Genomic DNA, 21,749 nt, shown 5'->3' with positions numbered 1-21,749 from the left:
GTTCTGCTAGATATATTTCAGGCTGGCAGCTCAGGGGCGTGTGCTTTCTGCCACAATTCAGGGGACATATCCTTTCTGCTGCAACTCAGGGGGCATGTGTCAGACTTCTAGCAATCTGATAGTGATGGCCTATCCGGAGGTCCTGGAAAACCCCTTTGTTCTACAAGAAACTGGTAACCTATTGAAAGATCAACAGAGAGCATAACCAATGGGCAGAAAAATCTACCTGGCTGCTGCATTCCTGGTGGATTGAAGTGGAGGCAGTTTTTTCACTAGTGAGTTACAGTAGTCTAGATGAGAAATAATTAATGAATAATGAATAATGAATTTGCCAATAGATTGAATTAGGCTACTTTAACACTTGCGTTGTTAATTCCGGTGATGAGATCCGGCAGAGGAGTTAAATGGATACGTTTTGATTTTGCCTCCGTTCTGTTAGGATGCAGTTGTGTAAAATCAAAACGGAAAAAAACGGATCTGTTACTAAATACATTGAAAGTCAACAGGTGACGGATCCTGTTTTTTAGGCTCCTAAAAAAACGTATTCGTCACCATTGACTTACATCAGGCTACTTTCAAACTAGCGTTTTCACTTCCGCTAATGAGATCCGTCATAGGAGAGGCCTTTAGTTTTGTCCCCACTCAATGTCAATAAGGGACAAAACTGAACGAAATGAAATGCACCAGAATGCATTCCATTCCATTTGGTTGCATCCCCATCGTGGACAAAATAATGCTGCAAGCAGCGTTTTCCTGTCCGCATATCTGGTGCGGAGCAAAACAGATCCGTCCTGACACACAATGTAAGTCAATGGGGACTGATCCGTTTTCTCTGTCACAATTTGACACAATAGAAAACGGATCCGTCCCCCATTGACTTTCAATGGTGTTCATGTCGGATCCGTCATGGTTATATAAGACATAATACAACCGGATCGGTTCATGACGGATGCATGCGGTTGTATTATTGTAACAGAAGCGTTTTTGCAGATCCATAACATGTGAAAGTAGCCTTATTTTCAGCGCCAGAAGCGGTTTTGTGTCCGGTCACAACATGGAATCCTGCCAGAACGGAAGACATCCTGATGCATCCTGAACATCTCTCTTTCCATTCAGAATGTGTGGGGACTAAAGGAAACGTTTTTCAACACAAGCGTGAAAGTAGCCTTAGAGATGAGCGAATTCCTTCAAATTTTTTGAAAAAGTTCAACTCGGATAAGAATCGATTTTGCTTTTTCTCAATATTTTTTTCCCCTGGTTGTTGCCTCAAACTGTTCAGTCAGTGCTTTTCAGAAGACTTAAAGGTAGGCAGACAATGTCATAGAGCAGCAGGAAATGCTAGCAGAATGCTTGGGTGTATAGGGAGAGGCATTACTAGTAGAAAGAGGGAGGCGCTCATGCCGCTCTACAGAGCACTAGTGAGACCTCACTTGGAGTATTGTGCGCAGTACTGGAGACCATATCTCCAGAAGGATATTGATACTTTGGAGAGAGTTCAGAGAAGAGCTACTAAACTGGTACATGGATTGCAGGACAAAACTTACCAGGAAAGATTAAAGGACCTTAACATGTATAGCTTGGAAGAAAGACGAGACAGAGGGGATATGATGGAAACTTTTAAATACATAAAGGGAATCAACAAGGTAAAAGAGGAGAGAATATTTAAAAGAAGAAAAACTACCACAAGAGGACATAGTTTTAAATTAGAGGGGCAAAGGTTTAAAAGTAATATCAGGAAGTATTACTTTACTGAGAGAGTAGTGGATGCGTGGAATAGCCTTCCTGCAGAAGTGGTAGCTGCAAATACAGCGGAGGAGTTTAAGCATGCATGGGATAGGCATAAGGCCATCCTTCAGATAAGATAGGGCCAGGGGCTATTCATAGTATTCAGTATATTGGGCAGACTAGATGGGCCAAATGGTTCTTATCTGTCGACACATTCTATGTTTTTCCTAAGAGTCTTTTTAATCTATTGCTGTGCTTGTATCCCTACATCATGCGTTTCTGGGAAAGGGACACGCAAGCTAGTCTCTGTTCCAAAAGGAAAGGAAAACTGAGTGTCTTTGTCTTCAAAGGCAATGAGCAAAGAAAATTTGCTTGGCTGCCTGAGAGGCCTTGGTTGGAGTACAATTTCTCCTTATGGAGAACGACAAGTATCCATGAGGAATATTGTAAGTCAAACAACTCTCCTCTGGGTTTGTAGAAAAATATATAAAAACGAACACATCTTATATCTGCTAGCATCCCAGAAACCCAGAGGGGAGTTGCCTGACCTACAATACTTGCCGCACATACTATGCATACTAAGCACTCTGTAATGAGAAAGAGTACCCCCAGATCACACATATACACTGAGCATAAACCCAGAGTAGCATACTTGGTGCTCCCTGGAAACAGAAACCACCATTTTAGGTGCTGGCTGAAAGACAGGCTCACCTGATGAACGAGCAGACAGGGCCTTTAACACAGGTCAATTACAAGAATGAATGTTTGTTCAAATGCTTATCCCCGAATTGGACTGATTATTGGTAGGTGTAAAAGTACCTTTAGTAGAGCAGCAATTTACCAAAAAATAGATGCAGCTTTGCAGGTAGACTTCATACAACTCCCACCCAGACCTATGTGTCTCCAGGGTAACAGACTACAAAAAAATCCTGTGTAGTCAGATCTCTGCAGCCTTGTGACGTTGCACTCCATCAGCCCTCTCTTTTATGGTCTGTAGGTTAGCAAGAAGAGGAGACGGATGGAAGAACAGGAAACATGACTATAGGATTTGTGTCTAGTCTAAAAACTGTGGAAAAGACTGTTTTCAGAGTTGTTTCATCTTGTGTAATAGATGCACTGGAGCAATAAAAGTCAGAACAATCCAGCTGTTCAGTGTTTTCTTCTACCCTACCAATAAGGAATAGACATGACTTAATCAAGCTTTATACCTTGGACCTCATTTTTGTACTTCTCTCCCTGGACAGGTCCTTTTAAGGCTACTTTCACACTAGCGTTCGATCGGATCCGTTCTGAACGGATCCGATCATAATAATGCAGATGGAGGCTCCGTTCAGTACGGATCCGTCTGCATTATTTTAGCATAAAAACAGCTAAGTGTGAAAATAGCCTCGTACGGATCCGTCCAGACTTTCAATGTAAAGTCAATGGGGGACGGATCCGCCTGAAGATTGAGCCATATTGTGGCATCTTCAAACGGATCCGTCCCCATTGACTTACATTGTAAGTCTGGACGGATCCGCACGGATCCGCACGCCTCCGCACGGCCAGGCGGACACCCGAACGCTGCAAGCAGCGTTCAGCTGTCCGCCTGTCCGTGCGGAGGCGAGCGGAGCGGAGGCTGAACGCCGCCAGACTGATGCAGTCTGAGCGGATCCGCTCCATTCAGACTGCATCAGGGCTGGACGGCTGCGTTCGGGTCCGCTCGTGAGCCCCTTCAAACGGAGCTCACGAGCAAACAGCCGAACGCTAGTGTGAAAGTAGCCTAAGAAATAACGTCTACTAGATGCTCATTATTAAAGGAACATGTGTAGTAGCTTACTTCCTCTAAGTGTATTGGATATCATAATTTGCACTAACATATGAGAGGGAGCAATGGTACGATCTATAAAACTTCACTCCATAGTCTTAGATATCACCTACAGACCTGGCATAACTCCATTAGAAACTATATAGATATATTATTCTTGTCTCCTCAGTGTAAAACTTTCTTTTCAGGTCATTTTCATTCATGACGTGTCTTCTACATACCGTGTCCCCATTTTATTAGAGGAACAAGGAATTATTACGTATTTTAAACACAGATTGAACCTTCCTGTGGATGATAAGCCCACTGTGCAGCTTCTGAAATGGAAAAGAATGGCTGACAGGTAAAGTAGTCCACACTGCTCTCTTCTGTATTTATTTTATGATAATAAAATGATAACATAAGCATAACATCGCCCAATAACAACAGCATAATCAACAATAGAAACCTAAAATAGTAAACAGAAAATGAACAGTAATTGCAAAAATTAAAAACTGGTCTAGCAAAAATTTTAATTGGTCTAACCACTCATTGATTCGCATAGACAAGCACACATCTGAAACAAAAATATACAAATATATACTGTGAGAAGGCACAAGGTGCCATAGTAGACGTGTCACCAAGGTGCCTGGCTTCTGTGAATTGAACCGGTAACGTTTTGACACTTGTTAGTAGTAGTTTAGCTGCTGGCTGCAGCTGATCCGGGCCGGGTTTCATTGCAGTAGTCAAAGAGCAGGGTGGGATGACTACTCCCACGTATCCAGACCAGGTTTTGGCCGGCCTATATAAGCTAGGAAGCCCAGGAGAGCTGGGGGTGTGGTTCCTAGTCTGGAAGTGTGATAGACTGCTGTGTGGAGTGTTTCAGTGGAAAAGCCTGCTATTACCAAGTCTTTTCCCCCTCAAGTTGGTGGTGGAAACCAGGATCTACAGAGGACTGTGAGTCTGGCCACTTCACATGGACTGTGTTTTTAGTGTGTTTACATGCTGAAGTAAGCGAGTATTTGTTGAATCCGTTTTGGACAAAATAAAGACTATTGTTTGAACTATATCTGAAGTCACCATTTGAGCTGATCGTCACAATACATACAGTTGAAACCTGAAGTTTACATACACTAAATAAAAAGATACATATGCATGTTTTTCTCAATATCTGAAATGAAATCAGAATAAACCTTTCCTGTTTTTGGTCAATTAGGATTACCATAATTAGTATTATTTGCCAAATACCAGAATAATGAGAGAGAGAGAGAGAGAATGTTTTAAGGCATTTTTATTACTTTCTGCAAAGTCAAAAGTTTATATACGTTTCATTAATATTTGGTACCATTGCCCTTAAACTGTATGACTTGGGTCAAACGTTTTGGACATCCTTCCACCAGCTTCTCTCAATAGTTGGTCGGAATTTGGGCCCATTCCTCCTGACAAAACTGGTGTAACTGAGCCATGTTTGTTGGTCGCCTTGCTCGCACCTGCCTTTTCAGCTTTGCCCATAAGTTTTCAATAGGATTGAGATCAGGGCTTTGTGAAGGCCACTCCAAAACATTGACTTTGTTATCCTTAAGCCACTTTGTAACCAGTTTGGCAGTATGCTTCGGGTCATTGTCCATTTGGAAGACCCATTTCCACCCAAGCTTTAACCTCCTGGCTGATGTCTTGAGATGTTGCTTCAGTATTTCCACATAATCTTCTTTCCTCATGATGCCATTTATTTTGTGAAGTGAACAATCCCTCCTGCAGCAAAACAACCCCACAACATGATGCTGCCACCCCCGTGTTTTACAGTTGGGATGGTGTTCATAAGCTTTTAAGCTTCTTCCTTTTTCCTCCAAACGTAATGATGGTCATTATGGCCAAAAAGTTCAATTTTAGTTTCGTCAAACCACAGGCCATGTCTCCAAAAATAAGGTCCTTGTTCCTGTGTGCATTTGCAAACATTAATCTGGCTTTTTTTAATGTTTCTTTTGGAGTAATGGCTTCTTCCTGGCAGAGTGGCCTTTCATCCCATGTTGATACAGTACTTGTTTCACTGTGGATATTGACGCAATCTTTCCAGCTTCTGCCATCATCTTTACAAGGTCTCTTTCTTTTGTTCTTGGGTTGATATGCACATGTCGGACCAAAGCACGTTTATCTCTGGGACACAGAACCCGTCTCCTTCCTGAGCGGTATGATGGCTGGACATTCCCATCTTGTTTGTACTTGCATATAATTGTTTGTACAGATGAACGAGGCACATTCAGGTATCTTGAAATTGCACCCAAAGTTGAGCCAGACTTGTAAAAGTCCACAAGTCTCTTCCTGATATCTTGGCTGATTTCTTTAGACTTTCCCATGATGCTACACAAAGAAGCAGTGTATTTCAGTTGTGCATTTAAATACATCCACAGATGTGTCTCTAATTAACTCAGATGTTGCCAACAAACCTAACAGAAGCTCCTAAACACATGACATCATCATATGGGCAGTCCAGAATTGTTTAAAGGCATAGTAATCATACTGTATGTAAACTTTTGACATTGCAGAAAGTAATAAAAATGCCTTAAAACATTCTCTCTCTCTCTCTCTCTCTCTCTCTCTCTCTCTCTCTCTCATTATTCTGGCATTTGGCAAATAATAATAATTATGGTAATCCTAATGGACCAAAAACAGGAAAGGTTTATTCTGATTTCAAAACATGCATATGTGTCTTTTTATATAGTGTATGTAAACTTCTGGTTTCAGCTGTGTACACACACACACATACAAAACCAGTCAAAAGTTTGGACACAGTTTAATTCCATGGTTTTTCTTATTTATTTATTTATAATTTTCCACATTGTAGATTCATATAGAAAATGTGAAAAAAATGAAGAAACACATATGAAATTAAGTAGTGAGTAACAAAAAAGTGTTAAACCAGAATATGATTTATATTTCTTTAGTAGCTTCCTTTTGCTTTTATGACAGCTTTGCACACACTTGGCATTCTCTTAATCAACTTCATGAGGTAGTCACCTGGAATGGTTTTGCAGCAATCTGGAGTACTTGTTGGCTGCTTTTTCTTCACTCTGCAGTCCAAATCAACCCAAACTATCCTAGTTGGGTTAAGGTTGAGTGATTTTGGAGGCTATATCACCTGATGCAGCTCTTCATCATTTGACCTTCTTGGTCAAATTGCCCTTTCATAGCCTGGGGTCATTGTAATTCTTGTCATCTTGTTGTTCCTAAGTAGTGGTTTCTTTGCAGTAATTCAACCATAAAGACCTGATTCTCGCAGTCTCCTCAAAACAGTTGATGTTGAGATGTGGCTGGTACTTGATCTCTGTAAGGCTACTTTCACACTAGCGTTCGGGCGGATCCGTTCTGAACGGATCCGCTCATAATAATGCAGACGGAGGCTCCGTTCAGAACGGATCCGTCTGCATTATATTAGCAAAAAAAAGCTAAGTGTGAAAATAGCCTGGGACGGATCCGTCCAGACTTTCAATGTAAAGTCAATGGGGGACGGATCCGCTTGAAGATTGAGCCACATTGTGGCATCTTCAAACGGATCCGTCCCCATTGACTTACATTGAAAGTCTGGACGGATCCGCACGGATCCGCACGCCTCCGAACGGCCAGGCGGACACCCGAACGCTGCAAGCAGCGTTCAGCTGTCCGCCTGTCCGTGCGGAGGCGAGCGGAGCGGAGGCTGAACGCCGCCAGACTGATGCAGTCTGAGCGGATCCGCCTCCATTCAGACTGCATCAGGGCTGGACGGCTGCGTTCGGGTCCGCTCGTGAGCTCCTTCAAACGGAGCTCACGAACGGAAACCCGAACGCTAGTGTGAAAGTAGCCTTAAGCATTCATGACGGCTCTAATTTGAGGTGCTGTTAATTTGTAGTTTCAGAGACTGGTATCTCTAATGAACTAATCCTTTGCAGCTTTGAGTTAACTCTTGGTCTTCCTTTCCTGGGGTGGTCCTCACGAGAGCCAATTTCATTATAGTGTTTGATGGCACCTGAGCAAACCTTTAAAGTCCAGGAAATTTTCTGGATTGACTGACCTTCATGTCTGGAAATAATAATGGACTTTTGTTTCTCTTCAGTTAGGAGAGTGGTTCTTTCCATAATGTGGATTAGAACCGTAGTGGAATAGGACTGCATGGAACTGTGTACAAATCTTATCTCTGCACAACATCAATGATGGCCTCAAACACATTTTGAAAGGCAAGAAGGTCCACAAATTAACACTTAAAAAGTCATACCTATTAACAGAAAACCATTCCAGATGACTACCTCAATAAGCTAACTGAGAAAGTACCAAGAGTGTGCAAATCTTTCATCAAAGCAAAAAGGGGCTACAAACATATTCTGGTTTGTTTAACACTTTCTTGTTTCCTGCTAATCTCCATGTGTGTTTCCTCATCGTTTTCATGTCTTCAGTATGAATCTACAATGAAGAAAAAAATAAAAACTTTGAAATAAAAAGGTGTTTCTATGTGTATGTATATATATATATATATATATATATATATATATATATGATATCTAGATAAATAGATATATACACACAATGAAACATAATCTAACTTACTAAAAATATAACTACATCCAGTACAATTGCCAAATTATAAAAAATAGTCTCCAAAAACAGGAAAAGAAGCAAAGCATACCCAGCAAAGAAAAATAATTAGATGCAGCCCTCTCCTGTTTTGTGCTCCTGTGTTCCTAGCAGTTCATATAGTTTCCCATCATTTGGCCACAGAACGTGCCTTGCAGGTGAAGATACCGGTAAATGGTACAAGCACTGTAAAGTGACTGTTCACCATTGAATCAATTTTATTTAAAGATCTCATTTTTTTAAAATTGTTTCTTCTGTTGGAATACTGCATGAGACATAGGGTAAGGCAATGATTGACCTTGTTGGTTATTATATTGTAGAATTATAGGCTGTCTTCCCTGCTGTCATTCGCAACGTGACCCTGTCCTGACAAGCCAATTCATACAGAAGTAATTGGATTCCCTGATAACATACTACAAATCCCCTACAATTTTCAGAAGCCCTATAGAAAAAAGGGTCTGTGATGTACAGTAGGTCAAGTAATCTACTTTGACCAGTCAGCAGAGAGAGGCAATAGGGAATTCTGTATCTGTTCCGGGTATCCTAAGAAGATTTAAAAATGAGATTCCATAGTGGTTGACACCTTTTAATGGCAAACTGAAAATTTTCAAGTTGTGAGACTACTCTTGTCTCTTCATCAGGTATGTTATAAGACACTATCTGAACATATTTATACACAACACTACATAGGAGTAGTGAGGTAGATAAGACAAGTGATGCAACGCAGATCAAGATAAGTAGAGGAGTAAAGTTGTAGCAGTAAATTGTTGTAGCAGTTATAGTTAAGGACAGTGAAAGTTTTATTGTCCCTTGATAGATATCCAGTCCACGAATGTTATGAACCCAAGAGGTCTAGAGGGTCATTTCCTCAAATGATGTAGATGGACATACAGTAAATCCAATTCAGTGATGTTTTTAAGATTATATGGCTGCTTATAACACAGGAGTGGGGGTTGTAAATATAGATCTCAATCTTTTTGTAGTATTTCATGTTGTCTCCGAGCAACCCTATTTAGAATCTTCTGATTTGGGTTGTAGTTGATTACTAGAGGTATCCAGTGGTTTTCTTGTTTTGCATCGTAGGAGCTCACGTCTTCGTAAACTAGTGTTTGATTTTCCACTGTAATTGGATTGTGTCTCTGATTCAAAAATTGTTTTTTTAGCCTTCTTGTTTTTTAATGTTTGGGGTGGAAACTGTCCCATCTGAGTTATGTTGTGCAACTCCTCCCCAGTCTCTGCCTTTGCCCGCCCTCAAGTCCGGACCAATCAATGAGGCAAGAGACTTGGAGGGCGGGCAAAGGCAGAGACTGGGGAGGAGTAAAGTGAAAAGAAGGCAGAGCAGCCTGGGCTCCTATACACTGAACTCCTCCCTGGGCACTTGCGAGTGCTCATTTGCATATGAATTAAACTCAGTTTTTCCTGCTGGTGCAAGTCTAAAGACAAAGACAAAGGTACTGTTACAATCCTGTATAGGTGTGCTACAGAGCCATGTAAGCACTGTATATGGCCATATGGAGGTGACAGACTCCCTTTAAAGGGGTTGTTCAGCTTTTTTGTTATTTTTATTTTTTTACTTTTTTGTACTATAAGACGCACTGGCCCATAAGACGCACCTAGGTTTTAGAGGTGGACAATAAGAAAAAAATATTTCTCATTAGACCTCAGATCAGATCAGCAATCAGACCCCTAATATTAATCAGATCTCAGCTCACAGCCCCAATTAGATCCCCAATGTTAATAAGACCTCAGCTCAGACCCCAATGTGAATGACCCCCAATCAGACCTCAGATCAGAGCCCAATATAAAGAAGACCCCAAATCAGACCTCAGATGAGACCCCCATGCCTCATATCAGTCCTCCATGCCTCATATTAGCCCCCAGCCATATGTGATCAGCCCCCAGCCATATGTGATCAACCCCAAGCCATATGTAATCAGCCCCCAGCCATATGTTATCAGCCCCCAGCCATATATATATATAATCAGCCCCCAGTCATATATTCAGCAGCCCCCAGCCATTATTCATCAGCCCCCAGCCATTATTCATCAGCCCCCAGCCATCTTTCAGCAGCTCCCAGCCTCAGATCACAAAATAAATAAACCACTTACCTGTCTTGCTCCTGGACACCGCCGCTCCTCTGCACCCACGATCTTCTTGCTCTTGCTGTTGGCTGTGCTGTGAACCGGCATGCACAGCGTGATGTCACAGAGTGCCCTCACGATGTTCGCAGCCACTGCACAGCCGACAGCCGAGGACCAGGAAGCGGTGAGTACAGGGCCTTCACCGCTTCCTGGTCCTCCGGTACTAATGAGCGCTTCCATAATGGAAGCGCTTATTAGTATTCACCCAACAAGACGCAGGGACATTTCCCCCCCACTTTGGGGGAAATAAAGTGCGTCTAATGGGGCGAAAAACATGGTAATATTCACATGCTACTTTGTTCCAGCTCCCTGGTCCTCGGCTGTCGGCTGTGCAGTGGCTGCGAACATCGTGAGGGCACTCTGTGACATCACGCTGTGCGCGCCGGTTCGCAGCACAGCCAACAGCAAGAGCAAGAAGATCGTGGGTGTAGAGGAGCGGCGGTGTCCAGGAGCAAGACAGGTAAGTGGTTTATTTATTTTGTGATCTGAGGCTGGGGGCTGCTGAAAGATGGCTGGGGGCTGATGAATAATGGCCAGAACAACGGGAGCAGGTCAGCATGTTTTTTTCAATAGGTATAACAGTCTGGGGTTGAAAGTCCAAAAAGCTGGACAACCCCTTTAAGCTACTCAACATTTATCATATTTTTTGCCCTGTAAGATGCACTTTTTCACCCTCAAAGTCAGTCTTATGGGGCGAATCCTAATGAGCGCTTCCATTATAGAAGAACCGGGAAGCGGTGAATACAGCTCTCCCTGTGCTGGCTCTGTACTCTTCGCTTCCTGGTCTTGTCCTGCAGGCTCCTCATGGTGTTCTGTGACCTGCACACAGCGTTAGGACGTTGGCGCTCTGTGACCTGTGTCAGGAGTTGTCCGAAGTAGGAGAGGTAAGTTGATTTTTTTTTTGTCTGCTCTGAGCATGGGGGTCTGATCTGAGGTATTAATGGGGGAGGGTTTCATTCACATTGGGGGTCTGTTCTGAGGTCTGAATGGGGGTCATTTACATTGGAGTTCTGTTCTGAGGTCTGAATGGGGGTGTCACGGCTGAGATTCGGGAAAATCCTCAGCCGTGCGGTGCCAGGAGATGGTAGGGTTGTCACTTGGCCAGAACCACAGAATTAGGGAGCAGGTCACCTCCTAGCGCTTCCCTAATCTGACCCTGACTCCTAGCTGCATGGGCCGCCCTTAAAGGTAGGAGGGCCCATACTCAGGAACCTCGGATCCCTACTGACCCTCCGTCGTTCCCTGAGCTAGGAGCTGGGTAGACAGCCCGTTCCTCCTGGACACGGAGAAACAGGAGTCTAATGTGGCCAAGCTACAAAGGGAAACAGAAACAGCTATGGCAGTGACAGGCAAAAGCAATGCACACAACACTCACCTGCCACAGACAACACAACCAGGAACCCATGTGCAGGTGCTGTTTGTTCAAGACACCAAGGAACACAGCACACACCAGACATCACACAGGAACCCAGGACCATAAGCTGCAATAATACAAAACCCCACACACACCTAGATAACACTGTGTAACAAAGTTTTATGACCAGAAGGGAGACCCCCACTGGTAGATGGTAATACACAGGAGGCTGCTCCAGCTAAGCCTGGCTGAAGCAACCTCCTGAGCCAAGCCAAAGACAGAGGCTTTATAGGCCTAAGAGGCCACACCCAACGGTCAGACACACCCAGTGACTCACACACACACTGGGAAGGGAGTTAACCCTTCCAGCACCAGGGAAGGGAAAACACCACTTAAAGGGAAAGTGACCAACACTAGAACACACTGTGGCTGTTGCCGCTGGCAACGACATGGGTGGCAAACGTGTCCTGGGAGTCAGCCTGAAGGCCGGGACACTGCCACCACATTTACACACAACCAAACGTTGCCACGGGCAACCACAGTGCAGGAAAGGTGTCAGTGCACACCACACACAACACAGAGTGCACACAGACAAACAGTGCATACAAACACGCACACAACTCCACGGGAACCGCACACATGGCTTGATCTGAGGTCTAATGAAAAATATTTATTTATTTTCCTCTAAAACCTAGGTGCGTCTTATGGGCGGGTGCGTCTTACAGGGCAAAAAATACTGTATATCATTACTGATGGATTTCATAAATATAAAATGACTAATGTATTTTGTCCTTCCATAGATGAGTGATGTGTTCATAAAAATATATGTACTCATGCATTATGTATGGACTGGATATGAGTAAATGTACATTCCCGTAGTCATGTAGGTATGCTCTGTATCCCTCTTCTGTAGAAGACAGATGCAGCTATTTATCTGTAGTTCTATATCATTTGATGCTGAGATCCCCAACCTGTTTCCCCTGCATGGCGGTGATGGCTGCAGCCCTCTGGGCCTGCTAGAAATAGCTGTAATTATGTCTGCTGCTGACCTCTTACCGTGAAGGATATTGATTTCTACCATGTCAGACTGCAGTTCTCTCAGTAGGAGATTGATATTACTTCCAGTTGTCCCAGATAATTTTAAATAAGACATGTCACTAAATTTGTTTTGTAATTTAGTTTTTTCCTTTCTACCTTCCAAAAGCCGCAACTTTAAAAAAAAAATTCGTTCACATTATTGCAGGACAAGTTGTATTTTTAATAGCACCATTTAATTTACCATTTAATGTTTTGGGTTTTGTTGTTACGACATTTACTATGTGCTAAAATGACATGATGTCCTTATGCTGCAGGTCAGTACGATTACGGCGATACCCGATTTGTATAGTTTTGTGTAGCTTTATGTTTTACTACTTTAAAAAAAATTAAAATCTTTGCGTCACCATTTTCGGACACAACTTTTTTTTATATTGCTGGCTACAGAACTGTGTAGGGCTTGTTTTTAGTGGGGTGAACGGTACCATTTTAGGAAGATTGATGACTTTTTGATTACTTTTTATTTTTGATGGGGAAGGACTAGGTGACCAAAAATGGTGAATCGTGGATTTGAATTTTTTCCATTACGGCGTTCACCATGCAGGAAAAATAATATTTTGATATTTTAACCCCTAAGTACAGGGCCTATTTTTAGTTTTGCATTTTCGTTTTTTCCTCTCCATGATTCAATAGCCATAACTTTTTTAATTTTCCATTCATATAGCCTTATGGGACGTATTTTTTGTGGTATAAGTTGTATTTTTTTAAGGGCTCCATATAATTTACCATGTCTGTTATTGGTAAATGGGAAAAAAAAATATTTGTGAGGTTAAATAAAAAAAAAAAAGCAAGCACAATTCTGTCAAGGTTTTTAAAGGTTTTTACATATCGATGTTCACTGTGTGCTAAAAATTACATGATGCCCTTATTCTGTGGCTCAATACGAATATAACTATACCAAACATGTATAGTTTAGGTTTTTTTTACTACTTAAAAAAAAAAATTGGGAAAAATAAAAATTTTCTTTGTATCGCCATTTTCTGACAGCCATAACTTTTTTATATTTCGGTCTAGAATGCTTATTTGGCTTACTTCTATTCCTTCCAACCCACCTACTTGGCTGACCATGCATTTATTAATGGAAGAGGAGAATAAGCCATTGCCTAATCTCTCTTGGGAACACAAGGATCGTGCATATTGAGATCTACATATCCAACTCTTTTTTTCCTATGATGTCTGCCAGTTGGGTAGAGTGGACACCTCCATACACATGGGTTTGCCTAGCTTTCATCTGTTGTGTATGGCCACCTTGTAAGCCACTGGAAACATGGGCTTATGGCGATGACAGTCTCAACACAGCAGTCTGGAACATGCTGGTACTATATAAACAAGTGTGACATCTTTTTCAGTCACATGCCAGTAGAAGTCACATGACTTGTAATGAAGTGTGACTGCTACGCCAAAGCTGAAGTCAAAAGGCATCTTCTGTGTGTCTCAGTCTTAAGGTGGATACATCTGTAGTAGGGTTTCTTTTTTTTCACCATTACATCTTTTTGTGGGAAACCTGGGTGATGACCTAAATGTCTGATAGTAGAGGTCATAGGTGGACAGTTATTTGGGTTCCTCAAGATTCTTGAGTAGCAGATGAGCCTAAATATAAATGTAAAAGGACCTATCACTTCATAACTAGGTGTGTGCCATTTAAGGATATGGGAAAGCAATGGTTTTCTTGTTGTCACAGAGAGAGGAGAAAACACAGGTATTTATAATAAATCAATGAATACAAGTTTTTCTGAGGTAGAAGGTAAAGGACAACTCAAGGACTTATTCTATTCTATTCATCCACATTTTTTAAATGAAAATGGGCTGAGAGTTATCTCATACCTGATACTATTACTTAGCTGTCTGCAGATGAGGCGCTGGCTTATTTAATATCCGAGTCCTGTCTTAAGGCTTATTTAAAGGGTTGAACATTGACTTATAGAACAGCTGCCTTACATCTGGTGGCATCAGAGGCAGAGCTTGTTAAGAACTCACTTGCATCCCTTTCTTCCCAGTGGAGCATGTATGGCCTATAAGTCTCCTCACGCCGATTAAGGCGCTCTCTCCCCAAGGAGAGATAGTACCCCCCCAAATCTATTACTTAGTACTGTAATCTTGTCTTGACTTTCAAGTGTATACTAATCACATCACTAAAGCGTCAAATGAAGATTTGGTGGTGTTAAAGGGGTTGTCTTGTTCCAGTGCTAAGGCTCCCATCCTCTGGTCCCTTCTGGTCCCTGGATGTTAAATTCACCACCATGTATCCTTATGAGTCAGATTACCACGTAAACTTAGTGGTCACGTGCTGCTAAGGTAAATATGACCGCTGAGGCCAATGAATGGCTACAGTGGTGCACATGACCACAGACAAGACGTCACAGTCTACCGGAAAAAGCAGGGATGGAGTCTCACCACTGGAACAGAGCGGCAGTGAATAGGTAAGTACCTTTCTTTTTTAGTTGATACATTTTCCTAGCCATACATCTGATACGTTAATGGGCTGTCCCCAAAAGTTCCAGCAAAACAACCACTGAGGTCAGTTTCTTGATTCACAAATAACTAATTAAACCTTGTTTATGTGTCCTGTTTGTGCAATTATATTAAAAAAGAGTAGGATAACATTAAAAGTGGATGTGCACAGGTTCTAGAAGCTGGGCGCCCGAGAAACCTCAGTCGACCACTAATAAAAACCCACAATCTAGTTCTGCTGTCAAAGTCTGCTATGGGGGTCTAATTTGGGGGTCTGATGAAGATTGGTGGTCTGTTTTGAAATCCGATAAAAAATTATTTTTTTCTTATTATCCTCCTCTAAAATCTAGTTGCGTCCTATCATCAGGTGCACCTTATACAGCAAAAATACTGAAATTATTAAAACTCGAATACCCCTTTCACAATAGAAAAAAAAGTTTATACTTTGTCCCTGATGGAATACCGTTATCACTTATCCTAAGCTGACACTTTAAAAACATTTTTAGATCTATAAATCTGGAGAATTGTATTTCTGGGCTTGGCGGAACTGCAATTTAAATTCTTTTCTTACGTCCACAGTTAGTTAATTCTATGCTCTCTGCTACTTTTATGCTGTCATATTCCAGCAGCATAATCAATGGGAATTAGCAATTCTCCTTTTGTGCAGAAGCTTTTATTTTATTTAGAAAGACAAAATAGAAGGGGCAGCACTTTCCTGTCTTCTCATGCAATCTCTCATACGTTCACAATAGTCCGAGTGATTGACTCATTTCTTCTCAGAGCTTAGAAGATTGATGGATATAAACGTGTCAAGCCTGACTGTGAACCAAACAGAATACGTACTTAAGATGTTCTTCCATCTGTGTCTGCATCTAGTGCATGCAAATCAGATGGTCATCGGTATCAGTGATGTATTTAAATACATTCGGCAGAGTGGGTGATTAGATCTCATGTAATTATACTCTGCAAGACTGATGCCTGCATTGTGAATGTCCCTGGTTAATCAGCTGATCCGGCAAATTTCGTATACCTTCCCAGATGTCTATATGATATTTTGTAACAGTGTCTGGCAGTTGACAGTGGCAAATTAGGTCATTTCTAGCAGATATCTTAGGGGTCATTTTAGATGCTGGTCTTAATAAGGCCCTGTGCTGGCGGTAGATCTGCGGAAGATATGTAGACGCCCCGTCTCCCTTGCTGGCGTAGAATTAGACCATTTTCTATACCTAAAAGAGGCGTAGAAAATGATGAATGAGATGGGCCTACCGACCCGTCCCCTTTCCCAGCTGACTCCATGCCCACTTTTGTAGACCTGGCATGAGCAGGGAAAAGTTATAGATTGCGGCACAAAGGTATGCCGCAATCTGCGCCTGAAATACACCTAATGTAGGCGTATTTCTGATCATAAACAACCCCCTTATCTTTTAAAGCAGTTCTATATGAATGCTTGAAGTACCTTTAAAGAGATTCTGTCACCAAGTTTTGGGCTATAGAGCTGCGGACATGCACAGCTAGATCACCGCTACCATGTCCGCAATATACCTGTCCTATAGGGCTGTGTGCTTTTATTTTCTTTAAAATAGGATTTTAGAAATATGTAAATTAGTCTTGTAGGTTCCCCAAGGGGCTATACGAACCTTCCTGGTGCCTAGCCATGCCCATCCACGCCCGCCTGTGAAGGAGCCTAGCACCACCTATGTCCTCCGAATCTCCTCCTTTCATCACCGATAGACTGACGTAATCTTGCGATGCGCATGCGCGAGCTCGCACATTGCGAGATTACGGCAATCTATCGTTGATGAAAGGAGGAGATTTGGAGAACATAGGCGGTGCTGGGCTCCTTCACAGGCGGGCGATTGTCCGTGAAACAGCTGCGTTCACACCACACCTGTCCATAGGTTTTGTCTCGTATTGAAGTGAATAGGGCTAATATGCTGTTTATGGAAGAAAGTGGACATGATTTTCTAATTCTGGGCAACCCCTTGTTTTCTTATTAAAGGGTATTTTCCAGGGTCTTCGGTGTAACAGTACAGGTCACATTCAGTAGAGGCATGATGTTAATTTAATAAAAAAACAACAGGATTTCACAAAAAAATAATATTGATTACTTATCCTCAAGATCGGTCAATATAAGATTGGTGGGTGTCCAAGTTGTTACCCCCACCTATCAGTTGTTTGAAGGGGCCATGGCCTCTCCATAGTATACCAAGCACAGTGTACATTGTATAGCAGCTGTGTATCTTATTGCAGCCCAGTCCCATGACTGATGGATGTGACGTCACAGGCCAAGGAAGAGACACACGGCCTCTTCAAACAGCTGATCAGGGGAAGTGCCTAGAGTTGGGCTCCCACTGATGAGATATTGAAATATTAAAAGGAGATCTGTCGCCAGCGTGACCTGCCTAATAAACTGGTTGCATAGACACATAGCTGTGGTTCACCTGATTCAAATGCTGTTTTTCTTTTGTTGATGTGAGTCTCTGTTGCCGAGTTATGATACTTTTTCTTAATATGCAAAATAGACCCTTGGTGCAATGAGGGTGTCAGCATTGCTCTTGTCGCATCCAAGCTCCACTGCTTTCTGTAGCCAGCCCCTGCCTCCCTGCCTTGCCATTGCCCTGCCCTGTCAATCATAGCAGCCTGGGAGGGGCTAAATACAGAACTGAGTGGAGCTTGAGTTTAACAAGAACAATGGTGATGCCCACATTGCACCAAATGCCTAATGAGCTTCAAATCAACAAATGTAAAACAGTGTCTTAAAGGGGTTGTCCGGGTTCAGAGCCTCTATTTTCACCCAGGGCAGCGCCCCTGACTTCAGCATCGGAGCAGTTCATGCTCCGATGCTCTCCTTTGCGCTGCGCTATATCGCGCAGGGCAAAGGTTCTTTTGTTTACAATAACACACTGCCTGGCGGAGGCTTCCGCCGCGCAGTGTGTTCAGTGACGTCACCGGCTCTGATGGGTGGGCTTTAGTGCTGCCCTTGCCGTTTTACTGGCTAGAGCAGTGCTAAAGCCCACCCATCAGAGCCGGTGACATCACCGGGCTCCCTGAGCAGCCGGAAGAGGAGGCTTTAGCGCTCCTTCAAAAGGACCCGGTACGTCACCGAGTCTAAGAAAAGTTCACTTCCGGCAAAGAATTTCCTATAAGAAAATGGAGCCTCAGAAACATGTGAAAAAGGTAGGACATGGATGTATGTTATATGTTTGTCTGTCTTGTACTAATCCCGGAAAACCCTTTTAATCAGGTGAACCACAGCTATGTGCTTATGCAGACAGCTTAATAGGGAGGTCACTGGTGACAAAAGGTGTCTACAATGTGGACAACGTTCATTTTAATCATTGATTAGCTCTGTAGATCTGGAGCCTGGACAGCCCAGGTATCAAAGGAAAGTAACCATACATCTTCATTGAAAGCAGTAGGGGAAGTGCAATATTTTATTTCGGTCATTCAAATTAATGGTTGACCATGTAGTACATAAGGATATGGCTATGGACTTCAATAAACGTCTTGGTCTTGATTGGATAAGTCTTAGGCTTCTTTTACACTTGCGTTGTTGTTTTCCGGTATTGAGATCCGTCAGAGGGTCTCAATGCTGGAAAAAAACGTTTCCATTTAGACCTTATGCATTCTGAATGGAAAGCGATCCGTTGGATGCATCAGGATGTTTTCCATTCTGGCAGCATTCCGCTTTATTTCACATAACCGCATCCTAACAGAACGGATGCATCTTGATGTGCAAAATCAAAACGGATCTGTTTAATTCTGGTATAGAGAAAGTAGCCTTAAACCGTCACCACCATGCCTATGGCAGTATAGTAACTATCCTACATTGCATTGCAATATTTCCTGTAGAAGAGTCTTAAATATAACAGTGAGAACAGAGGTCCGGATTTAGTAATGCATCTGCACCAAAAATCTGGCGCATCTAGGGTTTCTACATGTTATACTGTTATGTTTAAAAAAAGTAGTGGGGATTAGCGGAAAGTGGGCAGAGCTTCGCAGGAAAGTACAGAGCCTAATATATTTCGGCATAAAATTCTGCAAGCCAATCAATAGCTGGTACAGAGTCAGAGAACAGTGTGCAACACGCCAGACCTGCAGGGTATAGCGAAGTGAGGTCACGGTTACGGGCAATCGAGGGTTGCTCACTGTATTGGAGAACCCTGGGCAGGCGCGTGGCAGTGAAGGAGAGGTAGACACGGTTCCTCTGGGGCACACTCTGTATATAGGGACCAGGCCTGATGGTGGGTGAGGTGCCCTGGATGTTACAGGTGTTTTGAGTGCCTGGGGCAAGGTCCCTGTTGGATTCGTGACGCCAGTGCCTTTGGACGGTGGCACGCCGGTTGGTAGTTGGAATGATGTAGGTACACAGGTAGAATAGTGAACCAAACGTTACTTTTACTGAACAGTTCAACTTTGTACAGCAGGTGGTAACACAGTCTTTCAATCACAGTTCCACAAGTAGGCTTATTCACAAAATGGCAGGTAATAGTTATGCAAGATACGCAGAGGGTAAATTCACAAGCACTCAGAAGCAGGTTGTACCTTTCCTCAGAAACAATGTATACTGTCCTTTCTAGAACTCCTGTTCTGGCTTTATATCCCAAGGCCCGGAGGCCTAAAGGGTGGCTTAAATCCTTGGTAACTATCTTCCTCTGGTATTAATTAAATCCTTGCTTTCCTTTCTATTTGCATCTGCCCATCAGGGTTACTTATCTTTCCCTGGATCTTTCTCATGTGGCTGTTGATTAACTGTGGGTTTCTCCCAGGAGGTTGGGTCCTGTCTTCAGAGCTAACTAAGGCTCTCTTGGCTTCAGGCAGGCTGGATCTTCTCACTAGCCTCCTGGACATCACTAGCAGCCAGGGCTATCAAGCTGCATGTCAGGAGCAGGCTTTCTAGCCTCTGTCTTCTCAGACTCCTGACTCTGCACTGCCCTCTCCCTGTCTGGGCCTGGACATTTATACTAGGGGCTCCCTATCTCCCTCTAGTGTCTGGGATGTCTAACTACACCCAACTAGGCCTGCTATTGCATCATACAGGGGTACATTGCATAGAAAAACACATTAGAACATATATTAAATGCACAATTAAATATAACATTTCTGTTCCTTGTGAGTAGGAGTAACACGCACACCAATTGACCCTTGTGTAGTGCCCACCCCTACCTAGTGGGACACTACAAGTGTCTCCAGCCCAGGCCCCTGTGATAAGCCTAGTGCTGGTCTAGACAGTCTGTCTAAGCTTTCTCCATGTTTACGATTAGTAAATCTGGTCCAGATTGTTTGTAAAGACCTTGAGGCCAGAAGCAGCCAAAAGTTATGAACAGCTGGTGATCACTAATGGATGAAATAAACTATTAGCGATTCTTCATGGTGAATAGAGGGCTGCGTAGTCAGGTATTATAAAGGAGTTACCCTCCCCCTACAATACTACAGTCATTCTCAAGTTACGTTTTGTATATACAGAGGTAACATTTAGAGAAATGAACACCAGCTCGTTGTGCTGCATGTGCTGTGTACACAGGACTGGAGTGAGCGCCATAGCTGCCAGTCTTCAGGTTCAATTACCTTATCCAATATTATGACAGTAAACAACATGATGCAGTATAAAGGGTATAATAACCTCACTAAACATGCAGTACATTTCGACATTTCAACTCCTACGGCTTGTTCCTAAATTGATTTCCTGAGGAGATAGTTACTGTCTAATGTATAGGTGGGATGGAAGGGGGAAGTAATATGACTGTATAATCCTATTCAGTTTCTCATGAATGCATTTTACAGGACTAATCTGAGATTTCCTATTCTATAAACAAATAAATGAAAGCATAAAATCTGTAATACTCCTTTAATTTCCTGAGTGATGGCACTACAGGGTAAGGCTACACGGTGTTCCTGCCGGCAGTACTGGCAGACAGTGGACGGGAATCGACCAGACAAAAAAACGTTCAGTGTGCAGTGTTTTTTGTCTGTCCGATTCTCAGCATATTGCCAGTAGTTATAAGCAATGCCAGATCCGGTGTTCTCTACCGGACCAGACTGCCGGAGTGCTCTGCCACAGAGATGAAACTAGCCTAATTCAACACTCGCTGTCAGATTCTCCCACAGTCGACAGCTTTTTCCTTCGGAAGTCCCAGTATTGGGAGCTAAAAAAAAAACCCACACCTTTCATTGTCAATCAGTAATTGTGACCATTTTTACCAGGTATGAACGACTGCTGCAGACCTGCTCCATAGCACTGGTTGGAAAATACACCAAACTGAGTGACTGTTATACCTCTGTCTTCAAGGCGCTAGAGCACTCTGCCCTGGCCATCAACCATAAGCTGAATTTAATGGTAAGCCATTATTTATCCTAGTTGGGGATATTTTAATTTGTGCTATCATCATGGCTAAGGCGATGGTCTCCAACATGTGGCCCTCCAGCTGCTGGGAGTTCTAGTTGTGCAAGTGTTGAAGAGCCACAGTTTGGAGGCCATTGTTCTAAGCAACATAGTAGATGTTCTAGTGATCAGGGCCTGGATGAAGCCTGGGAGGCAGCTGGCTCTGCTTCCTGGGGCAGCATATTTATTTTGAGATGGGTATAAATTCTGGTTTAT

The 21,749-nt window shown here is 42.8% G+C and overlaps 1 protein-coding gene across 1 annotated transcript in view; it reads left to right on the top strand.

Moving 5' to 3' along the window:
- The window catches only part of CTPS2 (CTP synthase 2), a 191,229-nt gene that overhangs the window by 64,771 nt on the left and 104,709 nt on the right, over nucleotides 1-21,749 (top strand). Inside the window, exons 9-10 of the mRNA XM_044286767.1 lie at nucleotides 3,721-3,872; nucleotides 21,356-21,488. Of these exons, the coding sequence (XP_044142702.1) occupies nucleotides 3,721-3,872; nucleotides 21,356-21,488 (285 nt within the window). The remainder of the gene's footprint in view (nucleotides 1-3,720; nucleotides 3,873-21,355; nucleotides 21,489-21,749) is intronic.

Source organism: Bufo gargarizans, chromosome 3 (genome assembly GCF_014858855.1).
Source record: "Bufo gargarizans isolate SCDJY-AF-19 chromosome 3, ASM1485885v1, whole genome shotgun sequence".
Taxonomy (NCBI): Eukaryota; Metazoa; Chordata; class Amphibia; order Anura; family Bufonidae; genus Bufo; species Bufo gargarizans.
This window is presented reverse-complemented; position numbering and strand designations above follow the sequence as displayed.